The sequence below is a fragment of the Prionailurus bengalensis genome, chromosome X, assembly GCF_016509475.1.
Source record: "Prionailurus bengalensis isolate Pbe53 chromosome X, Fcat_Pben_1.1_paternal_pri, whole genome shotgun sequence".
Taxonomy (NCBI): domain Eukaryota; kingdom Metazoa; phylum Chordata; class Mammalia; order Carnivora; family Felidae; genus Prionailurus; species Prionailurus bengalensis.
Window position 1 is genome coordinate 46,227,381 of NC_057361.1, and position 26,511 is coordinate 46,253,891.

General features: G+C 47.7%; 1 protein-coding gene and 1 long non-coding RNA gene across 23 annotated transcripts in view; one reads left to right on the top strand and one right to left on the bottom strand.

Moving 5' to 3' along the window:
- Positions 1-1,868: 1,868 nt before the first annotated feature.
- Positions 1,869-4,126, top strand: LOC122477020. The gene is made up of 2 exons (XR_006295648.1): positions 1,869-2,826; positions 2,987-4,126. It is a non-coding gene; the product is annotated as an uncharacterized LOC122477020 (long non-coding RNA).
- A 12,577-nt stretch (positions 4,127-16,703) lies between these two features.
- FAM156A (family with sequence similarity 156 member A) overlaps positions 16,704-26,511 on the bottom strand; it is a 47,273-nt gene continuing 37,465 nt past the window's right edge. For 13 of the 22 annotated variants that reach the window (XM_043570733.1, XM_043570723.1, XM_043570724.1 and 10 more), the window contains one exon: positions 21,617-23,048. In XM_043570733.1, the coding sequence (XP_043426668.1) occupies positions 22,288-22,944 (657 nt within the window). In that variant the 5' untranslated portion in view covers positions 22,945-23,048 and the 3' untranslated portion in view covers positions 21,617-22,287. Of the gene's footprint in view, positions 17,163-17,514; positions 17,832-19,802; positions 20,790-21,065; positions 21,152-21,360; positions 21,567-21,616; positions 23,049-26,511 lie in introns of those variants that run through there. The other 9 variants (XR_006295724.1, XM_043570728.1, XM_043570720.1 and 6 more) reach the window with 4 other exon arrangements.

Sequence of the window (26,511 nt, forward strand, 5' to 3'; positions counted from 1 at the left end):
AACTCCTGGAAGACATCACAGGCTTTGGGTAAGTTCATCTCTGCTGCCTGAGTATCCTTAATAGTTACCAGGCACTGGTGGGAGCAGAAGACTTAGGATTGAAGCTCTCTGGGTACTGACGTTACAATTGCTGACAAGCATCTCCTAGGAACCTTTTAAAACATGGTGTCTGTCTTCGAACTCTGAGTTTATTTTTATGGATCGTCCCTGCTGACGATGGCACAAGGGTTCATGATTGGTAATCCTCTCTTTTATGTTTCTTTCTCAGCTAGCCAATCCCTTTTTGCTTAATAAAAATAAGAAACAAAAAAAGCAAATCCTAAAGCTTTCCCTTTGGGATCTGGATATACTATATACGAGTCTTGTCAGCATGAAGGTCAAGCAAAGATGAATGTTGTCTCCCAGTATTGGAGGAGTACATGACACAAAGAGGTGGCCGATGGAGGTAAGGCTCTCAGGTCAGACTCCCCTGAATGGGAGGGGACAAGTGAGATGTATCAGACAAGTGGAGGAAAGGATTTTGCACCGATTTGCGTTTGGGACTCAGAGGAGTTCACTTTGCAGGCTGACCCAGCAGTCTCTTTGGGCAGAGGGATGGCTGAAGTTTAGGAACTTAGCTTTCTGGAGCTGATCTTGGCTCCTGCTGTGCTGTGACCTCCCAGAGGCTGCATCCCCAGGTAAGGAAATGTGGAAAGTGAGTGACTCCCCATCAGGGGTTAATGAAGGAGGACTAAGCATGCAGCAGACTAGGTGACCCTGCAGCTGAGGCTGTGGAGCAACAGCCCTTCCCACAGAAGTGATGGACGTTGAGACCAAGAATCCAAGAGGTCTCCACATGCCAACACAGGTGAGCTGAGGCTGGGTCAGCCAGGAAGCAGCAGGTACTGGCCAAGAGGAGAGAGGAAAAAGCAGGTTTCACCAGCCACATGCAAGGTGGTGCAGGTCACTTCACCAGGTGGACCAGGGACACAAGAGTCCTCCTTCCCTCAGAAACCACCCGGGACACTGTGAGCAACATAAGGATTTCATACACCCCATCCCAGCACCACCCGGGGAGACTTGTAAGCCACACATACACCTTCCCCACTTGGAGGCAAGAAGGAAGGTGTGGTGGAAATCTGAGCGACTGAGCACTTCCTCAGCTAGACCAGTCACATGATTGATATCAAAGATGCTTAGCAGATCATCAATGAATTCAGTGGGGTTTTTGCTCCTTTTCTGTGTAGTCCTGAGAGTGAATAATCATGAAGATCACATCAGCCAGAGAGAATCAATTACCCACCGTGCCCTTGTGGTCTGAGGAGCACTGGTGAATCTGTGATCCCAGCTCACCATCCCCACAGGCCCCTGCTCTGTCCACCCTCCAATCAGTCCATGTTAGAGGAGGATGGGGCATCCTTGCCTTGTCCTCTCCTTTAACTAGGACAACGTTTCATGTCCCAGAAATGGACCCCCAAAGCAGAGCACAGAAGGAAGAGCAGACCAGACAGACACAGCGGAGTAACTCATAAGAGCTGTCACTGAGGTGAGCAGGTCCTTCTCAAGTCTGTCATGCCCTCCACGAGTGATGCCAGGCTCCATTCTCCTTTAACAACACAGGCCCCTTTTTCCAGGGCCTGAGCCATGCATAAAATGCTGTAGCATCCTTTAGGGCTGGAGAAAATCACAAACACATTAGAGCTACTCTGCTTTCATTGCTTCCGTAGCCTTCTGGGACCTCACTGTTGTGCAGGATGCTTTTTTGGGGGGCTGTGGTTCCTCCCCCAGTTCCTTCTGAAGGCATCTCAGGATTATACCTCTCTCCTTCCATCCTCTACGATACACCCATCCCTTCAGTCCTAGCCAAAGCACATTCCCATTCTGAAGTGAGATCTATCAGGCAGTGAGAGGGAGGGAGAAGGGGCTGTGTGCTGGAAGGGGGTGAGCCATTCTGTTGTCATGGCAACATTCTTCTGCAGCTCCTCACTGGGTCACTCAGTCTCAGGCGTCAGCTTGCCTGAAGGTCCAGGATAGATGGGAAAGCACTTGTCTCCCTCTCCTTGTCTTTTTGTGATGAGACGTTGAGATGATTTAAAAAGAGAAAAATGGTTACCAGGGTAACTGAAGCTTCATCCATCTGACTCAAGAGGAAAAAAGCCCAAGCCACAAAAGGGAGTAGAAACTAAACCACAGGATGTATCGTGGGAGGCCACCCATAGAGAAAGGGTCCTGACTGTCAGTAAATGTGCTTGTTACACACGCACACGTGGATACAGAGGAGCACTGCTTCCAGCCCAGAGCAGCACACTGACTGAGGCAATAGGTACCAAGGGGGAGACCTGATGAGACAATGAGGAGGGAATGCAGGCCAACCCAGATCAAGCAAGGCAAGAGGGGCAATGTACCTTTTCAGTAGTTATCTACCGGTTCTTTCACGGCTTATTTGAAATCCGCATTTCATTTCCACCTATTTGTGTAACTACTTATTTAGGACAAACTCTATCCTATGTCACCTGTGTCCTCTCCCTTTTGTGGTACTAAAACCGATCACATAAAATGTACCATGTTAAGCATGTTTAAATGAGCATCGATTGGTTCCATCAGGAAGTTCACACTGTTGTGCAACTATCGCCAGTATCATCCATTTCCAAAATTTTCATCATCCGACCTGTATCTTTGTACTCTTTAATTAAGAACCCCCCCCCCCCCCCCCCGCCAGTACCGCTTCCCCTCCGCGCCTGGTAATCACTACGTGTGGAGAAAAGCCAAAAAGCAGACGACTTAGAGACGCAGACATCCAAGTTGGTGAAGAACCTCGGCAGCAGTTTAAGAAAAGCAAGTTGAAAGGTAGAAAGATTTTATGCCAGGGCTGCATGTTTTATTGGGTCCCTAACACGTAGAAAAAACCTATTTCCAGCCAGGGCAGCCAAAAGCGCGCATGCGTAAAAGGAAGGTCCTGTTTTTGTTTTGTTGTTGTTGTTGTTGTTGTTGTTGTTGTTTTAAAAAGAAGGCAGCTCTGAGTTTTTTCAAACTCGGAAGGCGGGGGAAGAGGTGGTCCGAACTGGTACAGTGCGCAACACTGCCACCTACTGGCCAGAGAAACGGAACGACACACATCACAAAGGAAAATCCATCGTTTCCTCTGTTCGCCTGTAAAGAGCCCTGCAGATCATAGCTGAGGTGGCAAAGAGGAATGCTGCTGAGGGGGAGCGAAGGCTGCGGTACAATCGAAGTGGCCCGGCCGAACGGTCTTCGGCACAATAGCCTTCTATGGTCCCGCCCCGGAACTAAGCCAACAGAAGCAGGAAGGCCCGCGTCCGGAAGTTCCGGCGCCCGGTAGAGGAAAAGGCAGGGCTTCGGGATGCGTTCCAATTGTGAGGGTCTGAGCCTGGTTCCGGCGACTGAGTGAGGTCCTTGCCAGTCTGTGTGCCCAGCTCTGAAGACGGTTTCCATACTCGTCCAAGGCCCCAAACCCCTGTTATCCGGCTGCTATTCCTCGATCCCCGGACTCTCAGACCGTCCTTTGGGCGAGGCGTGTCCGAATCCCCTGGTCATTGTTCTGCCCACTCCAGCCTGTGAACGTTGGTCCCAAGGCACAGTTGCTATCCTCCTCTCAGCCCTCCCTCCCCTGCTGCCTCCAGGCCTATCAAGGCCCTAGAAGACGAACCGGCCACCCCCGGTCCTCTCCGTCCTCAGGGTTGTTCTCCCCAACACGAATATCCAGCTGCCCGTGGACCTGCCTTGGACCCTGGACATCAGGAACCCCGCTCCCCTCCCTGGAGTCGCTGTCTAGCATTCCTCTCTCTCATCACCCCCAAAAGGCCTGTTCTCCAGCCCCCTCCCTCTACTGCGTCTACAGCCTAGGCATTAAGCCCTTTAGGGAACCCCCGGTTCCATGGCCACTAGGTCATGCCACATTCTATTAGGCCAGCTTAAGGGGCTATAAATTGTCCCGCGCAAAACAGGTCTTTGCTCCTTCCTCTCTCCTCTCCTGGTACACCCTAATAAAGACGAAATCCTGCAACCTCCTGACCTGTATCTTTTCTCTATCTGCAGTAACCTTCTAGTGCTCCATGACCCACGCTTCTCAAGAAGTTCAATGGTAATACGTTAAAAAGAAGAAGAAGAAGAAGAAGAAGAAGAAGAAGAAGAAAAGAAAAAAGAGCAGTTATCAGACAGGAACTCTCACCACTTCACAGCAACACCTGATCTGCACCTGTATCTCTGCTATCCCTGTGGAATAAAGGACCTTATCCTACCTGAGGCCAGGCCCTTCACCTGGATCCCATGCCCATCTTCTGGAGGAGGAGTAGGACTTTGCAATGATTCCAATGATCACCTATCCATTTATTTCTCCATCATTCTGTTATCTATGATACAAGAGGCAGTAAAACGTAAAGCCATCCCTTATCCCATATCTTTCTGAGACACTGCCACATTTCGCTTGCTGTAAACAGCAAGTCTTCCCTTGTTCTGTAACTTTTTTTTTTTTTTTTTTTTTTTGCTAACTTCTCCAGTCCAGCTTCTATCAGCCTGCCCCCCAAATGAAAACAGCTGTCAAGGGCACCAGTGAATCCCTTTGACGATGTCCTCTCCTCAACCTACTGTACCTCTCAGATAGCTCTGGTACACTTAACAATTGCCTGGTTCTTGAAAATGTCCCTCCCTCCCTTTCTTCTAATTTGTATTTTGGCCTATTTGAAAATTTACTCTTTGGGTGATGTTCTCGCAACCCCAGTGGCCACTGTGCTCCTTGTCAGTGTTTATTGCTCACTCCCTATTCCACAGGGCTTTTAACAGGGCCCTTCCCATCTACACTCTCTCTGTGGGTTGTTTCATCCTTGGTGCCAGCACAGAGCATGGACACAACGGGACCTCCCACGTTCGTACCTCACGCATCAACCTGTCCCCTGAGATCCACATTTGTCTGTGTCTTTGCTGGATGACCAGAAGGGAGCAGACACTTAACATGTCCCAAGCACGCCTCTTCATGTGACGTGTTCCTTTGGTCTCCACTGCAACCCAGCACCACGTCCTCTGGATTCGATCTTCTGAAAACATCCTGTATCCATCCCGTTCTGTGCTCATCTACTGCTACTGTTTTCGTATCCAAACAATCTGTTCATCTCATGACTTCACAGCGGTAACTCTGGCCTACTCCTATTCCTCGAACACACCAGGCTTCTTCCCTCCTTAGGACATTGGTGATCACAGTTGTCTCTGCCCGGAAGAGTCTCTCCCTGGATCCTTACATGGTTGGTTCCTTCTAACCATCTGGTGTCAACTCCATTTTTGCCTTTTCAGAAGGTTTTGAGGTGTTTGTGTTAAAGACACAATACTGTTCCCTGTCTTGTTTACTTCTAAATGATTAAATTAGTTCACTGCTACTTAAACTGACATAAGCATGAAAAATGAGAGGGAGAAAGAGAAGAGGTGGTCCCATCATAAGGTCACCTAGGGTGGGCAGCAGTGCTGTCTCAATTTCATCCAGTAAGCTCTCTGGCTGTACGGTGGCAGGCCATGTCTCCCTGTGCCTTGGTTTCTCCATCTGCACTTAGAACAGTCAGGACACGTGCCCACACCGTGACTTGAGATTGTCCATTCTCAGAACAGGGCTGGCACCAGGAATTCTCAAAATGAGTTTGATAGGTCATTTCTTTGCATGTGTGAGCAACTGTCTGCGGGAGAATGAGGAGCCTGAGAAGAGTTGCTGGAGGCCAGAGTGCTCCCACCTGTCTTTTCTTGATGGAACCCACAGCCATGAACTAGCTAGGGAGAAACTGCCCTGGTTAGGACTGAGCAAGGAACCTGTAATGTTACTTCAGCAGGAAGGCCACTGAAGGCATTGTGCTCATAATTGGAAGTTCTTAAGCAAACATTTTCATTTCAGGGATTTTATCTTTTAGACAGTTGTGCTTTCATTCTGTTTTCCAGTCATGTAGACTGTGCTCCCCCCCCTCCCCCCACCATGGTAATGAGAAAAGTATTTACTTTGAAACATTAAACTATGGAGCCAGTCTCTGTGCTGATCTTTTAATTGGTTATGTGGTAAATAGGAGACTGGAAAAAGGGTTGCCAAACCTCAAGGATATTTCTGGACTAGTCAGATTTGAAGATGCACCCAGGGTTTCCTCGTAACTCCTGGAAGACATCACAAGCTTTGGGTAAGTTCATCTCTGCTGCCAGAGTATCCTTAATAGTTACGAGGTGCAGGTGGGAGCAGAAGATTTAGGACTGAAGCTCTCTGGGTACCGACATTACAACTGCTGACAAGTATCTCCCAGTGATGAAGTTTTCGGGTGATGGTGGGGTGGTCTGGAGCTGACAGCCAAGAAAGAATTATTGAAGATGTCTTTGTTGCAAAACAGTGATTTCATTAAGGTATGGGGACAGGACCCATGGGCAGGAAGAGCTGCCTGGGACCCTTTGGAGAGACTGTTTATATATTTGGGAGTTGGGGGAGGTAAAGTCAAGTGGAAGTTTCCAGTGGGACTTTCATATGCTAAAGAAGACTCACAGGATACTGGAGGCTTATCTATTGTCCCTGAGTTGGAATCCCACCCCCCAGCTTCCTCCCCTGCCCCCCCCCCCAGGCTCTGTGCTGACAGCTCAGAGCCTGTAGCCTGCTTCTGATTCTGTGTCTCCCTGTTTCTCTGCACCACCCCACCCTGCCCCTGCCCCTCTCGCACTGTCTCTCTCAAAAATAAACATAAACAAAAATGGTGTAGCATCCTGTACTGATGGAGAAAATTACAGAACCACATTCGATCTACTCTGCTTTCATACCCTTTGTAGCCTCCTGGGACCTCAGTGCTGTACAGGATGCTTTTTGGGGGCTGTGGTCCCTCCCCCAGGTCCTTCTGAGGGAATCCCAAGATTACACATCTCTCTTCGCATCCTCTGCTATACATCTATCCCTTCCCTCCTAGGCAAAGCACATTCCCATTCTCAGAAGAGATCTAGCAGGCAGGGAGAGGGAGGGAAAGGGGCCTGTGTGCTGGAAGGGGGTGAGCTATTCTGTTGTCATGGCAACATGAGCTCTGCTTGACCTCACTGAGTCCTGACATCAGGCTGACTGAAGGTCGGGGCAGATAAGAAAGCACTTGTCTCCATGTCTCTTTCTTTCTGTGATCAGACTTTGAGATGATTAAAAAAAATGGTTACTAGTGTAACTGAAGCTTCATCCTTTTTACTCAGGAAAAAAACAGAAACCACACGAAGGAGGAGAAACTAAACCACAGGATGTATTGTGTGAGGCCACCCACAGACACGGGGTCCTGCCAATAAATAAGCTTGTATCAAGGGTCCTGTGCACGCACAGACACATGCACATGTGGATACTGCTGCGCACTCCTTCCAGCCCAGAACAGCACAGTGACTGCTGAATAAGGTACGGGAGGGGGAGACAGGGGATGAGACAAAGAGGAGGGAATGCAGGCTAACCCAGATCAAGCAAGGGAAGAGGGACAATTTACCTTTTCAATATTGCTAGTATTCGGTTTTTTCATGCATTATTTGACATCTGTAATTTATTTGGATCCATTTGTACAACTACTTATTTAGAAAAAACTCTATGCCAAGTCACCTTCATCTGAAACATGTTTTTTCTCATTTTGGTTGTGCTAAAATATCCATCACATAAAATTTACCATGTTAAGCATGTTTAAAATGAACACTCTGTAGCACTGATGAGATTTTGGGGGTGATGGTAGTGGGTCCAGAGCTGACAACCAACAAAGAATTCTTGAAGACGTATTTGGTGCAAAAAGGTGATTATATTAATGCATGGGGACAGGACCTATGGGCCCTAAGAGCTGCTCTGGGGTTGTGAAGAATGACTGGTTTTATACTTTGGTGTTGGGGAGGTGAAGTCAAATGGGAGGCCTCCACAGGGACTTTGATATACTAAAGAGGACTCCTACCTTACCTGAGGCCTTGGTATTATCAAGCTATGGTTGTTTTCCCTCTAGTAAGTCACTAACATTATGACGGGGAGAAATGTTATACTCTGTATTTGCCTTAAGTATTTGTCAATGGGCTGCAGGTTATAAGGAAATTTAATTTTACCTGTCATTTCCTTCTTGCCTTTGTTTCCCATATCACTATGGAGGGGTGATGTGGGGGCTCCAGGAAACAGTCTACAGGCTTCTAGAGATTAGGCTGTTGATAAGATTGCCTTTTTCTTGTAATTTACTAAATATTTGTACACTGATGGAGATCCAAGTCCAGTAGGACTATGATCTCTTATCAGTTGGCCATTTGTTTTCTTTCCTTTCCTATGTCCTTGGGCAGCCACGAGTGCCTGAGGAATATCACACACATCCCACCTGGGGGGCGGGGGAGGGCAGGGGTGCACTAGCTTGCACTTCAGCCTCAGACCACCCCATACCCCCTCATCAGAACCATGAAGTTCACACTGTTGTGCAATCAGCACCACAATCATCCAACTCCAGAAGTTTCATCACCCCTAATTGTTTCTTTGTACGCTTTAATTAAGAACCCCCCAGTACCTCTTCCCCTCAATGCCTGGTAACCACTAGGTGTGGCAGAAAGTCAATTAGAACACTCAGAGACGCGCAAATACTATTTGCAGAGGAACCTGGCAACTATTTTACAAAGCATTAAGAGTTTTGTCCCAGGGCGTCTGGGTGGCCCAGTTGGTTAAGCCTCCACTTTGGCTCAGGTCATGAGTTAGTTCGAGCCCCCTGTCTGGCTCTGTGCTGACAGCTCCAGGCTTGGAGCCTGCTTCAGATTGCCTCCGTTTCTCTGCTTCTCCCCCGCTCGCACTCTTTCTCTCTCTCTCTCAAATATAAACATTTAAAAAAAGATGTTCTACAGCTGTGCATCTTCACTGGTGTGCTCACCTACTGAGAGAGGTGACAGAACCAGGCTAGACTGCCTAACCGCCCAGGCGCAAAACAAAACAAACAGAAAAACAAGCCCTGGTTTTTGAATAGAAGGCAGCTACTCTTTTTTCAAGCACAAAGGGCGGGGTGGAAGCCCACCGAACGGGGCAACACTGTCACCTACTGGCTAGACAAACTGAATACCGCACATCGCGAAGTAAACTCTTTTTCGTTAGTGTCATAAGAAGAGCCCTGGAGACCATAGCTGAGGGAAAAAAGAGGAAGGCCACTGAGGGGGAGAGAAAGCTGGAGCCAGGCATAACTGGCTCGGCCACACCTCCTTTGGCACAAAAGCCTTCCGTCATCCCTCCCCGGAACTATGCCTGCAGAGGCAGGAAGTCCCTTCACCCAGGAGGTAGAATGCCCGGGCTTGGGGCTGCGCTCCGATTGGTGGGTTCTGTGAGTGCCTACGGTGGCTGAGTGAGGTCCTGGACTGTGTGCTTGCCTGAGTCTGACGAGGTTTCCCGACGCGTCCAAAGGCTCGAATCGCTGATATCCCAGTCCTGTGCTATTCCCGGGCGCCCCGACCATCCCTTTGGCGATGTGTGTATGGATCCCATGGTCATTGTCCTCCTGTTCACCCCAGCTTGTGAAAACGCTCCTCCCTTGGCACACTGGCCGTCGTCTCAACCCTCCTTCCTCTACTACCTCCTGGTCTCCTCAGGATTCGAGTAGAGCACCTGGCCACCCCCGGTCCTCTCCACCCTCAGGGTTGTTCTTCTCCCCAACCGAACATCCCGCTGCCCGGGGACCTGCCTTGGGGTGTGGACATCAGGAACCCCGCTCCCCTCCTTGCTGTCGCTGCCAAGCATTCCCCTTTCTCCTCACCCCCAACAGGATGCCCTCCTTCTCCAGCTCCCTCCCTCTAATGACTCTACATCCACAGTATTCAGCCTCTTGGGGGCTTCCAGTCCATGGACCCCTGGGCCACCTCGTGGTTCACTGGTTCACGCCCAATACCAACACTCCCTGCTTGTATCTGAGCACCAGAGCATTCATGACAAAATTTAAAATCCTACTGAATTCTTTCATCTTAATCCCATGGTCAGGAGAGAATGGCTTCTCACTCCCACTCATCCTGCCCACACTACTAACTACATCACTCACTTGCAATCCTCTTCCATTCCAGTGCACCTCCCTAATAATTCAGGGAGAAGACAGTAGCAATCAGGTGGGGCTTCTCAGAGCTTCCTAAACCCAACCTACCTGATTCTGTCCTGGCATTCTCTGCTGCCCCTCTGCATACCAGCCCCTCACTGCTGCTCGGGATCCCAGGCCTCCCACCTTCTCAGAGACTCTGCTCCTGCAATTGTCTCTCCTCTATCCTGAACCATCACCTGCTCTCTCTACATTGGAGCATTCCACACCCAAGGCGGGGGGGGGAACCCATCTTCTTCCCACATGTCATCTTGCAGCTACTGGCACATCATCTGTGCCTTTCAAAGCAAAACTGCTTCAACTTCTCCTGAGACCATTAGCTCCTCGACCCCCTTCAACAGAGATTCTGTCCTTGTCACTCCACTGCAAGTGTTCTTGTCAAGGCCACCATTAATATCCATGTTGCCTGACCCCACTCACACCCTAAGCACATCGTAGGCCACCTCGGAGGAGCCTTTGGCATTCTGCCCATTCATTTCTCCATCTCTTTCTTTATACATATTTTTTGAGTGGGGGGGGGGGATAGGTCACCACAATTTCCATTGTTTTTGACAATGTGCCAATTTCTCATTATGCTCCTTTTCACCTGGATATAGCATGGGAGGTTGGGTCAATAAGAAAGAAGAGCCAAAGAAAGAGTGTCCGTTTCAGTCCAGGGCAGCAAGGCCCACAGAGCAAGTGGTGGCAGAGGCAACACAGCTCAGACAAGGGATGGGTGTCAAGAAGCGAGGAGGAGCACCAAGGAAAGGAGGGTTTCACCTCATTCACACTTGGGATGCACAGGTACCCTCTGCCCAATGGCCGTCCTCTCTCTTTGGGTAGAAGGGCAGCTGGAGTGTGGATATGTAGCTTTCTGGAGCTGAAATTAGTTCTTGCTGTGGTGTAGGTGTGACCTGGGGGTGGGGGTGGGGTGGGGTGGGTGGGTGAGGGAAGCTGTACTCCACCCTGGGGGATGTAGAATGTGGCTGAGCTCCTAGCCAGAGGTTCATGAAGGAGGCTTTAACCTGGCTGGAGACTTAGATGCCTCTGCAGCTGAGCCTGTGGACTGGACGCTCTTGCCCAGGGGTGGGGTGGAGGATGCAACCCAGATTCAGAGGCACTGGCAGATGCCAGCAAAGTGAGGTAAATCTGAGTCAGTCAGGGACTACCAGGACCCGACCAAGAAGAGAGGGACAAAAGTGCAAGTTACACAAGCCCCATGCACGGCATCACCAGCTGGACCTGGGAGACAAGTGTTGTCCTTCCCTCAGAGACCACGAGGGCACTGTGAGCCACATAAGTGTGTCATAGACCCGCTACTCACATCATCACACAGATTTGTAGCCACACATACCCCCTCCTCATCTTGGGAGGAGGATGCAGGGGGTGGAAATGTGAGAACACTTTCACTTAAAGAGACTGAGCATTTGTATATTTGGACAATTCACTGATTACATCTGACCACATGTAGCTATCATAGTGGATGTAAATTAATGGCTCTTCCTCCCCCCTCCCCTTGCATTCCATAGTCCAGAGGGTCAGCTCTCATGGTGTAGATCAGATCAGTCAGGGACTAAATAAGCCAACGTGCCCATGGGGTCTGAGGAGCATGAGTGGCTCTGTGATCTCAGCTCACCATCCCCACCTGCTCTTCCTCTGCCCACTGGCCAAGCCGTCCATGTGAGAGATCAGCGGTCCTTGTCTTGTCCTGTCCTTTAACTCAGGAAGCTTCAAACATCCACAAACAGACCCCCAGAACAGATGAAGGAAGGGAGCCCCCCCCCCCCCCCAGACCCGCAGAGTGGACTCAGTGACAAGGGCTGTCACCGAGGTGAGCAGGGCCTCCTGATGGCCTCCTTGCCCTCCATGGGCAATTTCTCCTTTGCTACACAGACATTCACTTCAGTGCCTGTGTTGTGTTGTTGGGTTTCATAAATGTTCCCAGAACCAGAGGAGAAAGCCTGGAGGACCGTGTACAAGGCCACCAGTTTTTATTAGAAGAGGTAGAGGTTTTCCTTTCTTGTGTCCTTGGACGGTAAATCATGTGAGTTTCCTCCTGAGAGTTGAGAGGCAGGGGTGACAATCCCAGTGGTTGCTGTCAGACCTGGCAATATCTCCCAAGTTCTTTTCCCCCTCTGTTGGGTCCTCAGCATATCTAATCTCCAAGGTAGATCCTCCCCATGTCCACTATACCTGACATGGCCTCAGGTAGGACACTGGCTTTTGTTCTGAGAGACCAGCAATCAAACTTCCCCTAAAGGACATGTCTCACGTCTACAGTTGCTGTCATTGGCCCCCTGAGTGTGCTTTCCATGAAGGAGAGCCCATTATGTAACAGTAACACAGTTATGCAGCAGGAACAGTACTCCATTCAACAGGCTTTCTTTACAGGAGGCTGTAGGACTTGGAACACATTGATATATCCATTGTCCCACTTGGTTCTTGGAATTCAAAAATCATGCTTTCTCCCACCCTTCATCTTCATGGGACAGTGGTGCCCTGAGGCCCTAGAGTCTCTCAAATGGAAGCCAGGGACTAGTCCTGAAGAAGCCTACACCCCCTTGTGTCACTCTGGGGATGGAAAGACCTGGAGCAAGGCCTTGGTCTCTTCTTCCAGCCATGGTCCACCTGGCCTCCATTCCTCATCGGGGCTCCTCTCAGATAATGGCCTGTCCCTCCCTCCCCCATCAAGCAGTGAGAAGGAGCTTTGGAAAGATGGGGTTTCCATCCCAAAGACCTTGAGCTCTGCAAGTGCCTGGGCTGTGGCCATGTAGCAATGGCAGAATTTGCTTTGGGATTGGACCTTGGTCCTTCGCCTGAGAGCATTCGCCTGAGTTATTTCATGGTGGCTTGCCAGGTGGCCCTGGTGTGTGATCTTAGAGCTGGGCCACTCGCTGTACTTCCAAAGACCCACTGCAACCTGCACCCTGCACCCCCTTCATGGGGATCCGAGGATACACTTTGTGGTGGTGGGAATCACATGGGAGTTCTGTTCTGCTGCTCTACGGCCCAGCCTCTCTGTTCCTCATCGGAAGGACCCCCAAAGCACCCTCACCACCAGATAGGACATGTTGAGGCCAATCTCTTGAAGAGGCCTTAGTTTTACAGAAGACTCAAGTCTATCCAGGCACAGGCCACAGACAAGGTTGCACCAAACCAAGAAACATCTTTTTCGCAGATACTGGGTCTGAATGTGGTGGCCTAATGCCCACATCCCCAGCCCTCCCATCACCCCAAACCCAAGCCCCTTACATCCACTGCTCTCAATGGCATCACTGCTCTGAGCACCCCCAACAGGACTCCTGTCCTCTGATGTCACCTCTGCCAGAACTTCCCAATCTCTCCCCCTCCGTTCCTCTCTAGTCTGACAACTCAATGTTGGACTCTCCCCGGACACCATCCACTGAGGCTTTTACCTGGAAGATGTTGAGTCTCTGTAGCCACATCTGCATGGGTCACAGGGGTAAGGATGGCATGGGAGATGATGGAAGACTTCCTGTAACCCCACTGCTGCCCAATCCCACTGCTCTGCCCTGAAAGAAACACCTGTGAGACTCATCCAACTCTCAACTCGGTCATCTGTTCAACAGTGCTCACCATCCAGAGGAGGTTCCAGAACCTGCATCTTGTTTTGTGTCTTGCTTTTGGGGACAGAAAAGAACATCCCCTGAAAGCACACAGCCAATTGTCTCTACCACCCTGGCCTTGATTCTCTTCAAGCCAGGCTTCTTCAAAGTGTAGACTGAGGAGAGTACTTTTTACCTCTGGATTTCCCTCTACCGTGTCCCCCACCCGTGGAACATTCCTTTGCTAAATTCTCCAAAGAGCTCCATGTTGCAAAACCAAAGTACCCGATGCTGTCTTGGCAGCCTGAACATTCTTTTTTCAAAATGCTGTCTTTCCTCAGCATCTGTGACAGCAGCCCACCCAAGCTTTCTTCCTACTTCTCAGTCGTTAGTTGTAAGTCTCCTTGTTGGCCCATTTCATTTGATCCCCTCCTAAATCTTTTTCTTTTTTCTCCCAGGGTTCCAACTTCTTCCCTGTGCTCTCCTCATCCTAATACATGATTCGTGGGTGACCACATGGCCATCCAGAGCTCCACGCATCTAACTTGATTTCATCTATTTCCCCTTGTATGCTGATGGCTTTTCCCATCAACAAGTCTACCTAAGAAATGTCTGCTGGGCCCCAGGACCCCATGGGCTGAACCTATAGGACACCTCTACTCAGGTGCAAATCCCACAAGCCCTACAAATCTGCACAGGACCCCAGACCTCTATTCCCTGTCTCATGGCTGGACACTGCCATCCACCCAATTCCCGAAGGCAAAATCCTAGAGATACTGCTAGGTGTGTTCTCCATTGTCCAATGACTCTCTGGGACCTGCTCTGGAAAAGGCTAAGCCATGATCCTCACCTTGCCACAGATGTGTGTAAAGTCCCCCAGGAGGGATCCTCCTCGGCAGATGCACTCTGATCGCATCCTGAGCAGAGATTTCCCCTGGTTTGGGTGGCTCCACACAGGAATTCCGAGCAGAAGACCTGGGCCCTGTAATATATCTGGGAGACTGCACTCCTCATCTTCTGTAAGAACTCACAATGTCTAACCTCAATGGATTAGGCATAGCAGTGAGCCCATGATTTGGAATATGGACTTGAATACCCAGAAGGAATCGCTAAAAGAGAAAGTTTGGGGAGGCACGTGTCCATGCATGAGCATGAAACAAGGGACTGCTCAGTTTTATTTTTCATCGTAAATACCTGGACCTAGTTGGTCTCTTATCTGAGCATGTGAATTCATTTAAACATTTAAATTATAATAAAAAGTTATTAAATTATAATAAAGTTATTGTTAAATTATAATAAAATTATTATATAAAAATTATATAATAAAATTATTGTATAAAAAATTATTAAATTATAATAAAAAGTTAAAAAAGGAAACTCCATAACTTGGCAGATAAGCCTGACCGCTGATCCATCCACATCAACTGATACAAATCTCAGCCAATCCATCTTCAAAGAATGATTGTGATCTGTCTGGAGAAGTTATCTATGCAATGCAAAGTTTAAAGTAAGTAAGCACAAGGGATCTTGACAAGCAATAACAAGTCACACGCTTCAACAGCAAATCCAGGGTTTTAACTTCAAACTTTGGTTTTCGCCAACATTGAGAACAGCAGATACAATGTCAGTTTTAAAACCCGCATTTACATGGCATGTTTTTCCTCTCCTCAAGCCTGTGAGATCTGCCAACCACAGCAGGTAATGATGGAAACCTGCTTTCCTTGCAAAGGAGTCTCACATTTCTGATTTTAGGTTTTCTCCTTAAGGATAGTTCTATTTGCACAGCTGCAATCTAAGTTTTCATAGGAGACATTTCCAAATACTGCTTATGTGGGGGCCACATTCCAGACTCGCTAAATCAGGCTCTCCAGGGATGGAGCACTAGCATCTGTCCCTGGTTTCTTTTTTGTCTTTCTTTCTTTTTTTTTTTATTACAAAGTTTATTTTAAATCCAGTATAGTTAACATACAATATTAATTTCAGGTGTACAATACAGTGATTCAACACTTCCATACAACACCCAGTGCTCATCAGGACAAGTGCACTCCTTAATCCCCATCCCCTATTTTAACCATCCCGCACCCCACCCCCCCACCACTTCATGCCCCCTCTGGTAACCATCCCTTTGTTTTCTTGTTTAAATTTTTTTTTAATTTTTATTTTTGAGAGACAGAGAGGGACAGAGGATCTTGAAGCAGGCTCCATGCTGTCAGCACACAGCACCACGTGGGGCTTGAACTCCTGAACCTTGAGATCATGACCTGAGACGAAGTCCGATGCTTAACCGACTGAGCCACTCAGGATCCCCTTCATCCCTTTGTTTTCTGTAGTTAAGAGTATGTTTCCTGGTTTGACTCTTTTTTCCTTTGCTCATTCTTTGTGGTTGTTTGTTAAATTCTGCTTATGAGTGAAATCATATGCTATTTGTCTTTTTCTGACTGACTTATTTCTAATACTCTCCAGCTCCTTGCATGTCGTTGCAAATGGAAAGAGTTCATTCTCTTTATAGCTGAATAATATTCCATTGTATATATATACATCTTGTTTATCCATTCATCCTTCGATGGACATTTGGGTTTCCTCTGTAATTTGGTTATAACAAATGATGCTGCTAAAACATAGAGGAGTTAATGCATCCCATTTGAAGTAGTGTTTTGCATTAAAATTTTTTTTTTATTTTTAAGGGTATTTATTTATTTTGAGAGAGAGACAGCAAGCGGTTTAGGGGCAGAGAGAGAATCCCAAGCAGGCTCCACACTGTCAGCACAAAGCCTGATGTGGGGCTTGAACTAACAAACTGCAAGTTCATGACCTGAGCCAAAACCAAGAGTTGGACAGTTAACCGACTGAGCCACCCAGGTGCTGCTAACAATTTTTTAAATGTTTATTTTTGAGAGAGAGGGAGGGAAAGAGAGAGAGCACGAACAGGGGAGGGGCAGAGAGGGAGACAGAATCCGAAGCAGGCTCCAGGTTCTGAGCTGTCAGCACAGAGCCCCACACTGGGCTCGAACTCACAAACTGCGAGATCATGACCCGAACCGAAGTTGGACACCTAACTGACTGAGCCACCCAGGCGCCTCAATGCTTTGGTATTTCGGGGGGTAAATGCCCAGTAGGCGATAGCTGGATCTTAGGGTAGTTCTATTTTTAACTTTTTCAGGAACCTCCATACTTTTCCACAGTAGACGCACCAGTTTGCATTCCCAGCAACAGTGCAGGAGGGGTCCTTTCTCCAGACACTCGCTGACACCTGTTGTCTCTTGTGTGTTTGAATTTAGCCATTCTGACAGGTGTGAGGTGATAGCTCATTGTGGTTTTGATTTGCATTTCCCTATGATGATCGGTACCTATTATCTATTCATATGTCCATTAACCGTCAGTATGTCTTCTTTGCAGAAATGTGTGTTCATGACTTCTGCCCATATTTAACTGGATTGTCTGTTTTTTAGGTGTTGAGTCATTCTAAACTGCTCCAGGAAAGATCTGATGCACAGATGGTGTTGAGAAGCATCTCTGAGCTTCACCTGTCCTGGTTTAAATAGAATCTTGAACTTTAGAGCCATGTGTGTTACCACTGAAATTAAAAAAAAAAATTCCTTATGTGTCTTCTTTCAAGAGCTATTTTTTTTTTACATGAGTAAAGTTGACACACAATGTTACATTAGTCACAGGTGTATATCACAGGGACTTAACATGTCTAGTGTTATGCTCTGCTCACCACAAGTGTAGCCACTATCTGTCACCATACAATGCTATGACAGCAACTGACGACATTCCCTGTGTTATGCCTCTGATGCAATGACTTATTCATTCCTCCTTCTCTGAAGGCCTGTATCTCCCACTCCCCTTCACCCATTTGTCCCATCCACCCACCCCCTTCCCTGCAGCAGCCATCAGTTTGCTTTCTGTATTTATTAGTCAGGAGCTGTTTGTGACATATTTATTTTACAGCCACACTTAGAACAATTACAGGACAGAGGAGTGTGTTTATGCATCTGCGTCCCCTTCTTTACATGACACTCAGGCAGGCAGAGGGGAGAGAGAAGGGCCTCGAGGCAGTGGGATTTCCATTGTCTTGGTTACCTCTCTGCTGTGTCTCCACACTGGGCTGCTGGGTGCGGCAGGGGGCCCAGTGGGGGGCGGACAACACCCCTCCCCACTCTACACATCTTCCTGTGGCCAGAAGTTAAAGCTAAGGATGAGGCTGGTTACCAGGGAAACTGCAGCCAGGTCCATGGGATTCCTGAAGAAAGGAAAACTCCTAAGTGGGTTTTCAGATGCAGGATGGACCCTAGGAGCCTGACCCCAGCCACGGATTTCTGAGCCAACCATTAAGTTCACCCAGCGGGTGCCTGCACATGAGCGCACACACACACACACACACACACACAGACACACACACACACACACACACACGCACAGACGTGTGCACTCAGCAGCATTCCTTTGTAATGTGCACAGTGACTCATTCTGGTGGGAGCACCTCACCCACAGGGAGGAGGCAGGTGATGATGGGTCGTGCAGGCAGGACCCAGAACATGGAAAGGGAGACGGGACAGTTCCTTAGTGTTATAAAATCAATGGCATACCTTTTCCACCATGACTTACTTAGACATTTGCATTACATTTTCCAAAGGGCTTTATTGGGCTCTAATTACACACCAGTGTCACCCAGTTAGACAGTCCAATGCAGTGACTTGTAGTAAATGTACAGAGTCGTGCAGCCATTGCCACAGTTCAGTTTTAGAACATTTCCTTCTCTCCAGAAAGACCCTGTGTACCCATCAGCGCTCACTTCCCACTACTACCTCCAGGCTGAGGCAGAGTCTAATGTAATTTCTATCTCTGTAGGTTTGCACTTTCTGGGCATTTCCTAGAAACTGACTCCTGCTTTAAGTGGACTCTTGTGTCTGTGTCTTTCATGTAGCTGAACACTCTGGGGGCTCATCCACGTTGTAGCAGAAATCAGAAGTTCATCCCTTTTCATAGATCAGTGGCATCTTACTGCATGGGTTGCCACATTTCGATTATCTATTGACCAGCTGACAGACTTTTTTACACTGTTTTGCTCTCTGGCGATTATGAATAATGCTGCTGTGAACATCTGAGTACAAGTCTTTGCTCAGACATAGTTTTTGTGTCCAGTTTCTCCATGTTTTCGTTTCTTTGCCTTGCATGATTGCGCTGGCTGAAACTTTCAGTCCATGTCGGGCAGAAATGGTGGGAACCGCCATCCTTGCCTTGGTCTGGATCTCAGCGGGAAAGCATTCATTCACTAATAAATATGTGACAGGAGACATATTTTTCTTGTAGATAGCCCTATCAGAATGAGGACATCCCCTTCTGTCCGTAGTTGGACGAGCATTTTTATCACGAATGGGCCTCGAGTTTTGTCAAATGTCTTTGTCTATCAAGATGATCACATGGTTTCTGTCCTCAATATATTACTATGCTGGTTGACCCGAATTGTATTTTGAATGTTAAAGCGATATTGCAACCCTGGGATAAATCTCACTTGGTTAGTTGGTTTTCCCCTTGCAAATGTTGTTGGATTTGATATGCTATTCTGTTGAGGATTTATGTATGGATGTTAATGATAGATATTGGTGTATAGTTTCTTGTGTTGTCATGTGTGGCTTTGGTGCAGGGTAATATTGTCCTAATGGATGAGTTAGGAAATGTTCCTTCCTCCTCTCTATCTGGAACAGCCTATGAGGGATGGATATTATCTCTTCCTATAGTTTAACAGAACTTAGCAATGAGGCCAGCAGGCCCAGGGCTTTTCTCTGTGGGAAGGTTTTTAAATCAATTTTTAAAATTTATTCATTTTGAGAGAGAGAGAGACAGAGAGACAGAGACAGAGACAGAGAGAGAATGTGGAGCAGGGTCAGAGAGAGGGAAAGAGAGAATCCCAAGCAGGCTCTGCACTGACAGTAGGGCTCGATCCCATGAGTCAGACACTCAACTGACTGAGCCACCCAGGTGCCCCAGTGGGAAGGTTGTTAAATAACAAATTCAATTTCTTTACTTGTGATAGGTACATTGAGATTTCTGATTTGAGCATTCCACTCTACCCCCATGCTCTCCCTGTATTTCTTGCCTCCTGGTGGTTCTCCCTCTGCCTCTTGCCTAGAATTTGACATGCTGATGCTTCAGATTCTGTGTCTCCCTCTCTCTCTGCCCCTCCCCCCCACTCCCACTTTGTATCCTCTCTCTCTCTCTCTCTCTCTCTCTCTCTCAAAAATAAACATTAAAAAAAATGCAGAATTTGACATGCTGAACATCTCTGGACATTAGTGGATTCCATCTCCTAGTCTATAACTTGGGACCGTGTGCTGACTCAGATGGGACCCCCAGATACCCACATACACTTGATATGTGGGCAAGGGGACAATGACTTTGAGGCAGGGGTGGGATGGTACCACTGGGTCTGTCAGTCACACCTGCCCACCCATTCCCCATGTGCCCCAGTGCAGGCCATGAGTAAGGGTGGTCAGGAGCACCTTCAGCAAGCCCCACATCCACACTGCCCCACCCCGTTTCTTCTCACCCCTCTCGTCTCCTGGCCACAGAGCCACAGAGGGGCTCCATGACGGCTCTTTGCCACATGTATGGGCGTTACAGGTCTCCCTGATTAAAGGCTCAATCCCGAGGGCCAGGATTGTCTTGTGATTACTCCAAACTTCCCCACCCCAGCAGCCAGCCTTGCGTGGAGTGGGGGAGGCAAGAGTGAGACGATGAAACCTTAACGAGTGGCTAAACATCTGTCTGTGGTTGGTGTGGCTGCTGCGGTAAAGACATCTCTTTATGACTTCCTTGAACTCTGCCAGGTGGGTAGGAGTGCCCCTGCCCTAGTGCATTCAAGGAGGAGGATGGGGAGGATTCAAGGAGGTATCTTATCAGACCTGAGGCTTCCAGCTGGGAAACGTCCACCAAAGTCATTGGTTCTCCGCACTTCACCCCTGGCCTCTATGGAGGTTAACGTTGGTGAGCTGGTTAGGAGTCATGTTCTGAATTCAGTCCGCCTAGGTTTGCCTGTCACCCTCTCCTTCAGTGCCTCTGCGACACTGAGCAACTCACCTGACCTCTCTGTACTCTGCTTTTCACACACAAAGTGAGATCGAAGTCTTGCTCAATGATGGGTTCTGGGAGTGGATTCCATAAGCTGATATATGGAGATATGTAGAATACTGTCTGATACCTAGGACAAGATCAATAAAGTGAAATGCGCATGTTATCCTGCTAACCACACCCCAAATGACCAGTGTAAATTTAGGCCTCAGAGTTTCAAGGAAGAAAATCCCTGCTTTGTTTACTTTCTCCTGTCAAGTGGGACACGAGCCTGGCAGGGTCACCTGAGCACCAAGATCTCTGGAGAGATCACACGTTCAGAACATAATAAACACACCTGCTCTGACGCCACTTCTGTCTGCAGAAGACTCACAGATGTTTGCAGCAACACGGCTCTGGACATTACCTAATTACGGAGACTGAGCGCAAGCAGACTTTCTCTGTAGTTCAGAGGGACTGCACGGGCACTTCCTGGGTTACACAGCACTGGATCTGTGGAGAGGAAGAAGGATGATGCCTCATTAATGCCTCCTGAAATGAAAAGGCACACATGTAAATCCCAAAACAACTCTGAAATGACTCCGTGATGCAGGCATAAAACTGCTGTTCGCATTCCCCACCCCAGGGACACCGGGCAACAAGGTATAGCCCCTGGAGATGCTACGCCAGGGGGGCCGGCACCATCCCCCAGGACCTCATACCGTGGGCAGTGGGCTGTGCTTCCAGCTCTCTGTGGGCAGGAAGACTCTCTTCCACTTGCTCTGCCCGGATGATCCGAAGGCTGCTCGTGCTGCGGGGCTGCAAACGGTGACTCGATGGTGTTCCCTGGTGCCCTCCGGGCCTGGCTCCAAACCTCCTGATAAACTGTGATCTGCTGCTCTAGAATTTAAATGCGGTGACCTCACACCTGACAAAGAACAACCCAATATGGATAAAGAACCTGAATGCAAAAGTTAGGGTTTTTTTTATATGTATATTTATTTGGCAAGGATGATGAGGTAACGGGTCAGAAATTCCTTCGAGGGGAATACCATCCGTGTTATAAAGCAGGGAAACAATGTTCTACACTTAGCTCAGCATACTCATAACGGCTTACACAGACAACACAATAGTGAACCACCAAGTTCCAGTTCCATGTCCCTTTCTGCACCTCCTTTAGCGTCAGTCTCTTGAAAGTGGATCTCCGTTCAGCACACGTCCATTCCAGCAGACCAGTGCTGCTGCTGGGAGGCAGTCCGTGAAATGGCACAAAAGCACATGGCCATCATCAACGGGGCATTCATGCTACAGAGAAGCTCTCTACCGTACTGACAACAAGGCAGGGAGGAGAGGCAGAGTTCGGGGTGGGAAAGTGACAACATGCATCACGGGAGCCATAATAAGGAAGTTACGGACCCCTGGGGTATGCGGTGTCCCATAGAAAGCCCCACAGGGATCCACAAATTCAAGGTAGGAAAGACAGAACCTTCCTGGGATTGGATGAGGGCTCACGCCGATCGAATTTTCAGTCATCAACGCTGCTCTTGTCACTTCTCTGACGACTGCTTACTGGTTGGTCCCCAAAAGAAATCCACGCTCAGGATCATGTCTGGAGCCATTCAGACCTGCGTCACGTGAGGATGAGAGCCTCAGTTTTCTTTCAACCACTGCTTTAGGAGCCTCTGAAACATCCTTTTGCTTTCCTGCTGCATCTCCAGTTGGAGCTTCTCGTCTCTTTCCTGCTGTTGGAGCACCCCTTCGGGCAGCAGGCCAGGTCGGCTGGTGCTCAGGCTGAGGGTCAAGCCGCTGAGGCCCTGTACCAGTGTCTCCCAGGAGGAAGCATGGGGGGCCCCTTTCCTCTCCGCAGACATCCCAGAGACATTTGGCCTATGGCTCTGGCAGTATCGACATTCGCATCTGAATCTGTTCTGATCTCTATCACCTGAGGAGGAGATCCTGGCTTTCCTCTCCACCCGATAAGGTGCCACCTGATCGAGGTGCCGCCGTCTCATGTGCCCCAGAAGGGTTTTCTTCCTCTGAGGGGACGCTGACCTTTCCCACCGCCTCTCTTGTAGGGTTTTCTCATCTCTGTAGCGCTGCTGGAGCAGCCCCTCTGGAAGAGGGGCAGGGTATTTGGTGCCAGGACTGGTTTTGAGGTCACCCAGGCCCATCATAAGCAGTTCCGAGAAGGAAGGAGAGGAGGCTGCCGTGACTTCCCGGGAGGTCTCTTCAGAGATCATCGGGGAAGACTCAGAAATCAGTGTTGAGCTGCATTTCCGGAGCGGATCCATGGAGGTGTGGTCCATGCTCACAGCTCCACCTGGCCCTTGGTCTAGACAGCAAGCTGAAGACAAAGGTTGTCAAAGAGCTGGAAGCTAGCAAGGGAGGTGTGTGGCCAGAAGGACCCAGACTACATCAAATGGTGATAAAAGAAGAAAGAAAACTCCATTATTATTCACCTGACTTAACGTTTCTGAGCCTCAGCTTCCTATCTGTTAAATGGGGATAATAATGAGCCCTACTCCTTATTCTGGGCTTTTAAATAAGAGTATACATTTCCAAGCTCAGAATTCGGATGGCATATAATCAGGATCTCAGGCGTGAGATTAATCATCAAAACCACATCATAGGTAATGAAAAATGGTGCCCTGCAGTCAACCATGTGAATCCCCTGCCCACTTTTTTTGTTGTTGTTGTTGTTGAAAGAGAGAGACAGAGGGCGCGAGTGAGCAAAGGGGGGGTGGAGAGGGAGAGGGAGAGGGAGAGAGAGAGAGAGAGAGAGACAGAGAGACAGAGAGAGACGACAGAGAGAGAATGAATGAATAGGGAGCCTGAAGCATGGCGCAAGCTCAGTCGACCCTGCCGACTTTTTATAACCATTCAAGCATAATTTTAAGAACACTCCATGTGTGACCAGCATCTGCTATACTCATAAGTGTCCATGTACTTTCCAAAAGGAGACAATGGCTAAAATTTCCACCATGGTGACACATTCTTTTGAATATTCACTGGCTTTCATCTAGGTAAAAAGGATGTTCAAACCTATGGAAGTCATTTCATAATCCTCAGTAAGCAGCAATAAGAATTTTACTAAAATACAAGAACAGAGATCAATGAAATTTCTAACAAGACAGATTAGAGAAACTCAAATTAAAAGTTGCTTCTTTGGGGCGCCTGGGTGGTTCAGTCGGTTAGGCATCCGACTTCGGCTCAGGTCATGATCTCGCGGTCCGTGAGTTCGAGCCCCCCGTCAGGCTCTGTGCTGACAGCTCGGAGCCTGGAGCCTGTTTCAGATTCTGTGTCTCCCTCTCTCTCTGACCCTCTCCTGTTCATGCTCTGTCTCTCTCTGTCTCAGAAATAAATAAACGTTAAAAAAAAAAGTTGCTTCTTTGATGGGGCGCCTGGCGGGCTCAGTCAGGCGTCTGACACTTGATTTCAGCTCAGGTCATGATCTCGAGGTTCGTGGGATTGAGCCACATGTCAGGCTCTGCGCTGACATTGTAGAGCCTGCTTGGGATTCTCTCTCTCCCTCTCCCTCTGCCCCTTCCCCACTCACACGCTCTTTATCTCCCAAAATAAATAAGTAAACATTTTTTTTTGTTTTGTTTTTTTAATTTTTTTTTTCAACGTTTATTTTTGGGACAGAGAGAGACAGAGCATGAACGGGGGAGGGGCAGAGAGAGAGGGAGACACAGAATCGGAAACAGGCTCCAGGCTCTGAGCCATCAGCCCAGAGCCTGACGCAGGGCTCGAACTCCCGGACCGCGAGATCGTGACCTGGTTGAAGTCGGACGGTTAACCGACTGCACCACCCAGGCGCCCACGTAAACGTTTTTTTAAAGAGTTGCTTCTTTGAAATAATCAATAAAATTGATAAACCTCTACAGGACTGAAGAAGAAAAAAAAGGAGAAGAGCAAAGAAGACACATCACACTTCTGACTTCTAGCCATACTACACAGCTAGAGTAATAAGAACAGTGTGTTACTGGCATAAGAACTGACACGTGGGCTAACGGAACAGAATCGAGAGCCTAGAAGTAACCCCATGCATGTATGGCCAACTAATATTTGACAACAGAGTCAAGAATACTCAATGGATAAAAGACAGTCTCTTCAATAAATGCTGCTGGGAGAATGAACTATTCACATGTAAAAGAATAAAGCTGGATTCCTATCTTACACTCACAAAAGTTAACTTGAAATGGATTAAAGGCTTAAATGTAAGACTGGAAACTAAAACTGCTAGAAGAATACATAACGACAAAGCTCCCTGACACGGGTCTTGGCAATGGATTTTTGGATATACCACCCAAGGCACAAACAACAAAATCAAAAACAAGTGGGGCTACATCTAACTAAAGAGCTACACACTAAGGAAACCACCAAGGTGAAAAGACAGCATATGGAATGGGAGAAAATATTTGCAAACCGTATATCTGACAAGGATTTAATATCCAAAATATAAAGACCCCATACATCTCCACAGCAAAAACAAAACAAAATAAACTGAAAAAAAACAACAACTAATCATCGAATTTAAAAATGGGTAAAGATGGGGTGCCTGGGTGGCTCAGTCGGTTGAGCATCCAACTTCAGCTCAGGTCATGATCTCACGGTCCGTGAGTTCGAGCCCCGCGTCGGGCTCTGTGCTGACAGCGCAGAGCCTGGGGCCTGCTTCTGATTCTGTGTCTCCCTCTCCCTCTCTGTCCTTGCCCCTGCTCGTGCTCTGCCTCTCTCTGTGTGTCAAAAATAAATAAACATTAAAAAAATAAAATAAAATAAAAATGGGTAAAGGCTATGAACAGACATTTTTCTAAAGATGACGTACAAATGGCCAATGGGTACAGGAAGAGCTGCTGCAAACCACCAATCATCAGGGAAATGCAAATAAAAAGCACAATGGGCTATCACCTCACACCTGTTAGAATGGCTAGCATCAAAAATACAAGAGATAAAAATGCCAGCTTCCATGTGCAGAATAAAGAATACTTGTGTACTGTTGGTGGGAATGTAAATTGGTGCAGCCACTATGGAAAACAGTATGGAGGTTTCTCAAAAAATTAAAAATAGAACTACCATATGATGCAGACATTCCACTTCTGATAGTATATCTGAAGGAAATGAAACCACAATGTCAAAGATATATCTTTACCCCCATGTCCACAGCAGTATTATTTACAATAGCCAAGATATCGACACAGCCTAAGCATCTTTGATAGATAAATGGATCAAGTAAATACACAGACACGCAGACACATACACACACACACACACACACACACACACACACACACCCACCCCACACACACACCCACACACACACACACACTATTATCTGGCCATAAAAAGGAGGAAATCCTGCTATTTGTGACAACATAGTTGGACCTTGAGGGCATTATCTCACTTATGTATGGAATTGAAAAGGAAACTTCCAAATATACAGAAAAAGCTATCAGATTTGTGGTTGTCAGAGGTGGTGATTTGGGGAGGGAGAAGAAAATTGGAGGATGATGGCCAAAAGAAACAAACTTCCAGGTATAAGAAAAATAAGATAAATAACGAAATATAATGTACAACATGATGACTATAGTTAACACTGCTATGTGATATAAATGAAAGCTGTTAAGAGAGTAAATCCTAAGAGTTCCCTTCACAAGGAAAACATTGGTTTCTTTTTCTTCTTTTTGTGTCTCTGAGATGGTGGATGTCAACTAAACTTACTATGGTAACCATTTCATGATATATGTGAGTCTGATTATTATCCTTTATACCTTATCCAGTGCTGTCAATTATATCTCAATAAAACTGGAAAGAGAGAGAGAGACAGAGAGAGAGAGAGAGAGAAGAAATTGGTTACTAACAACAGGAATGAA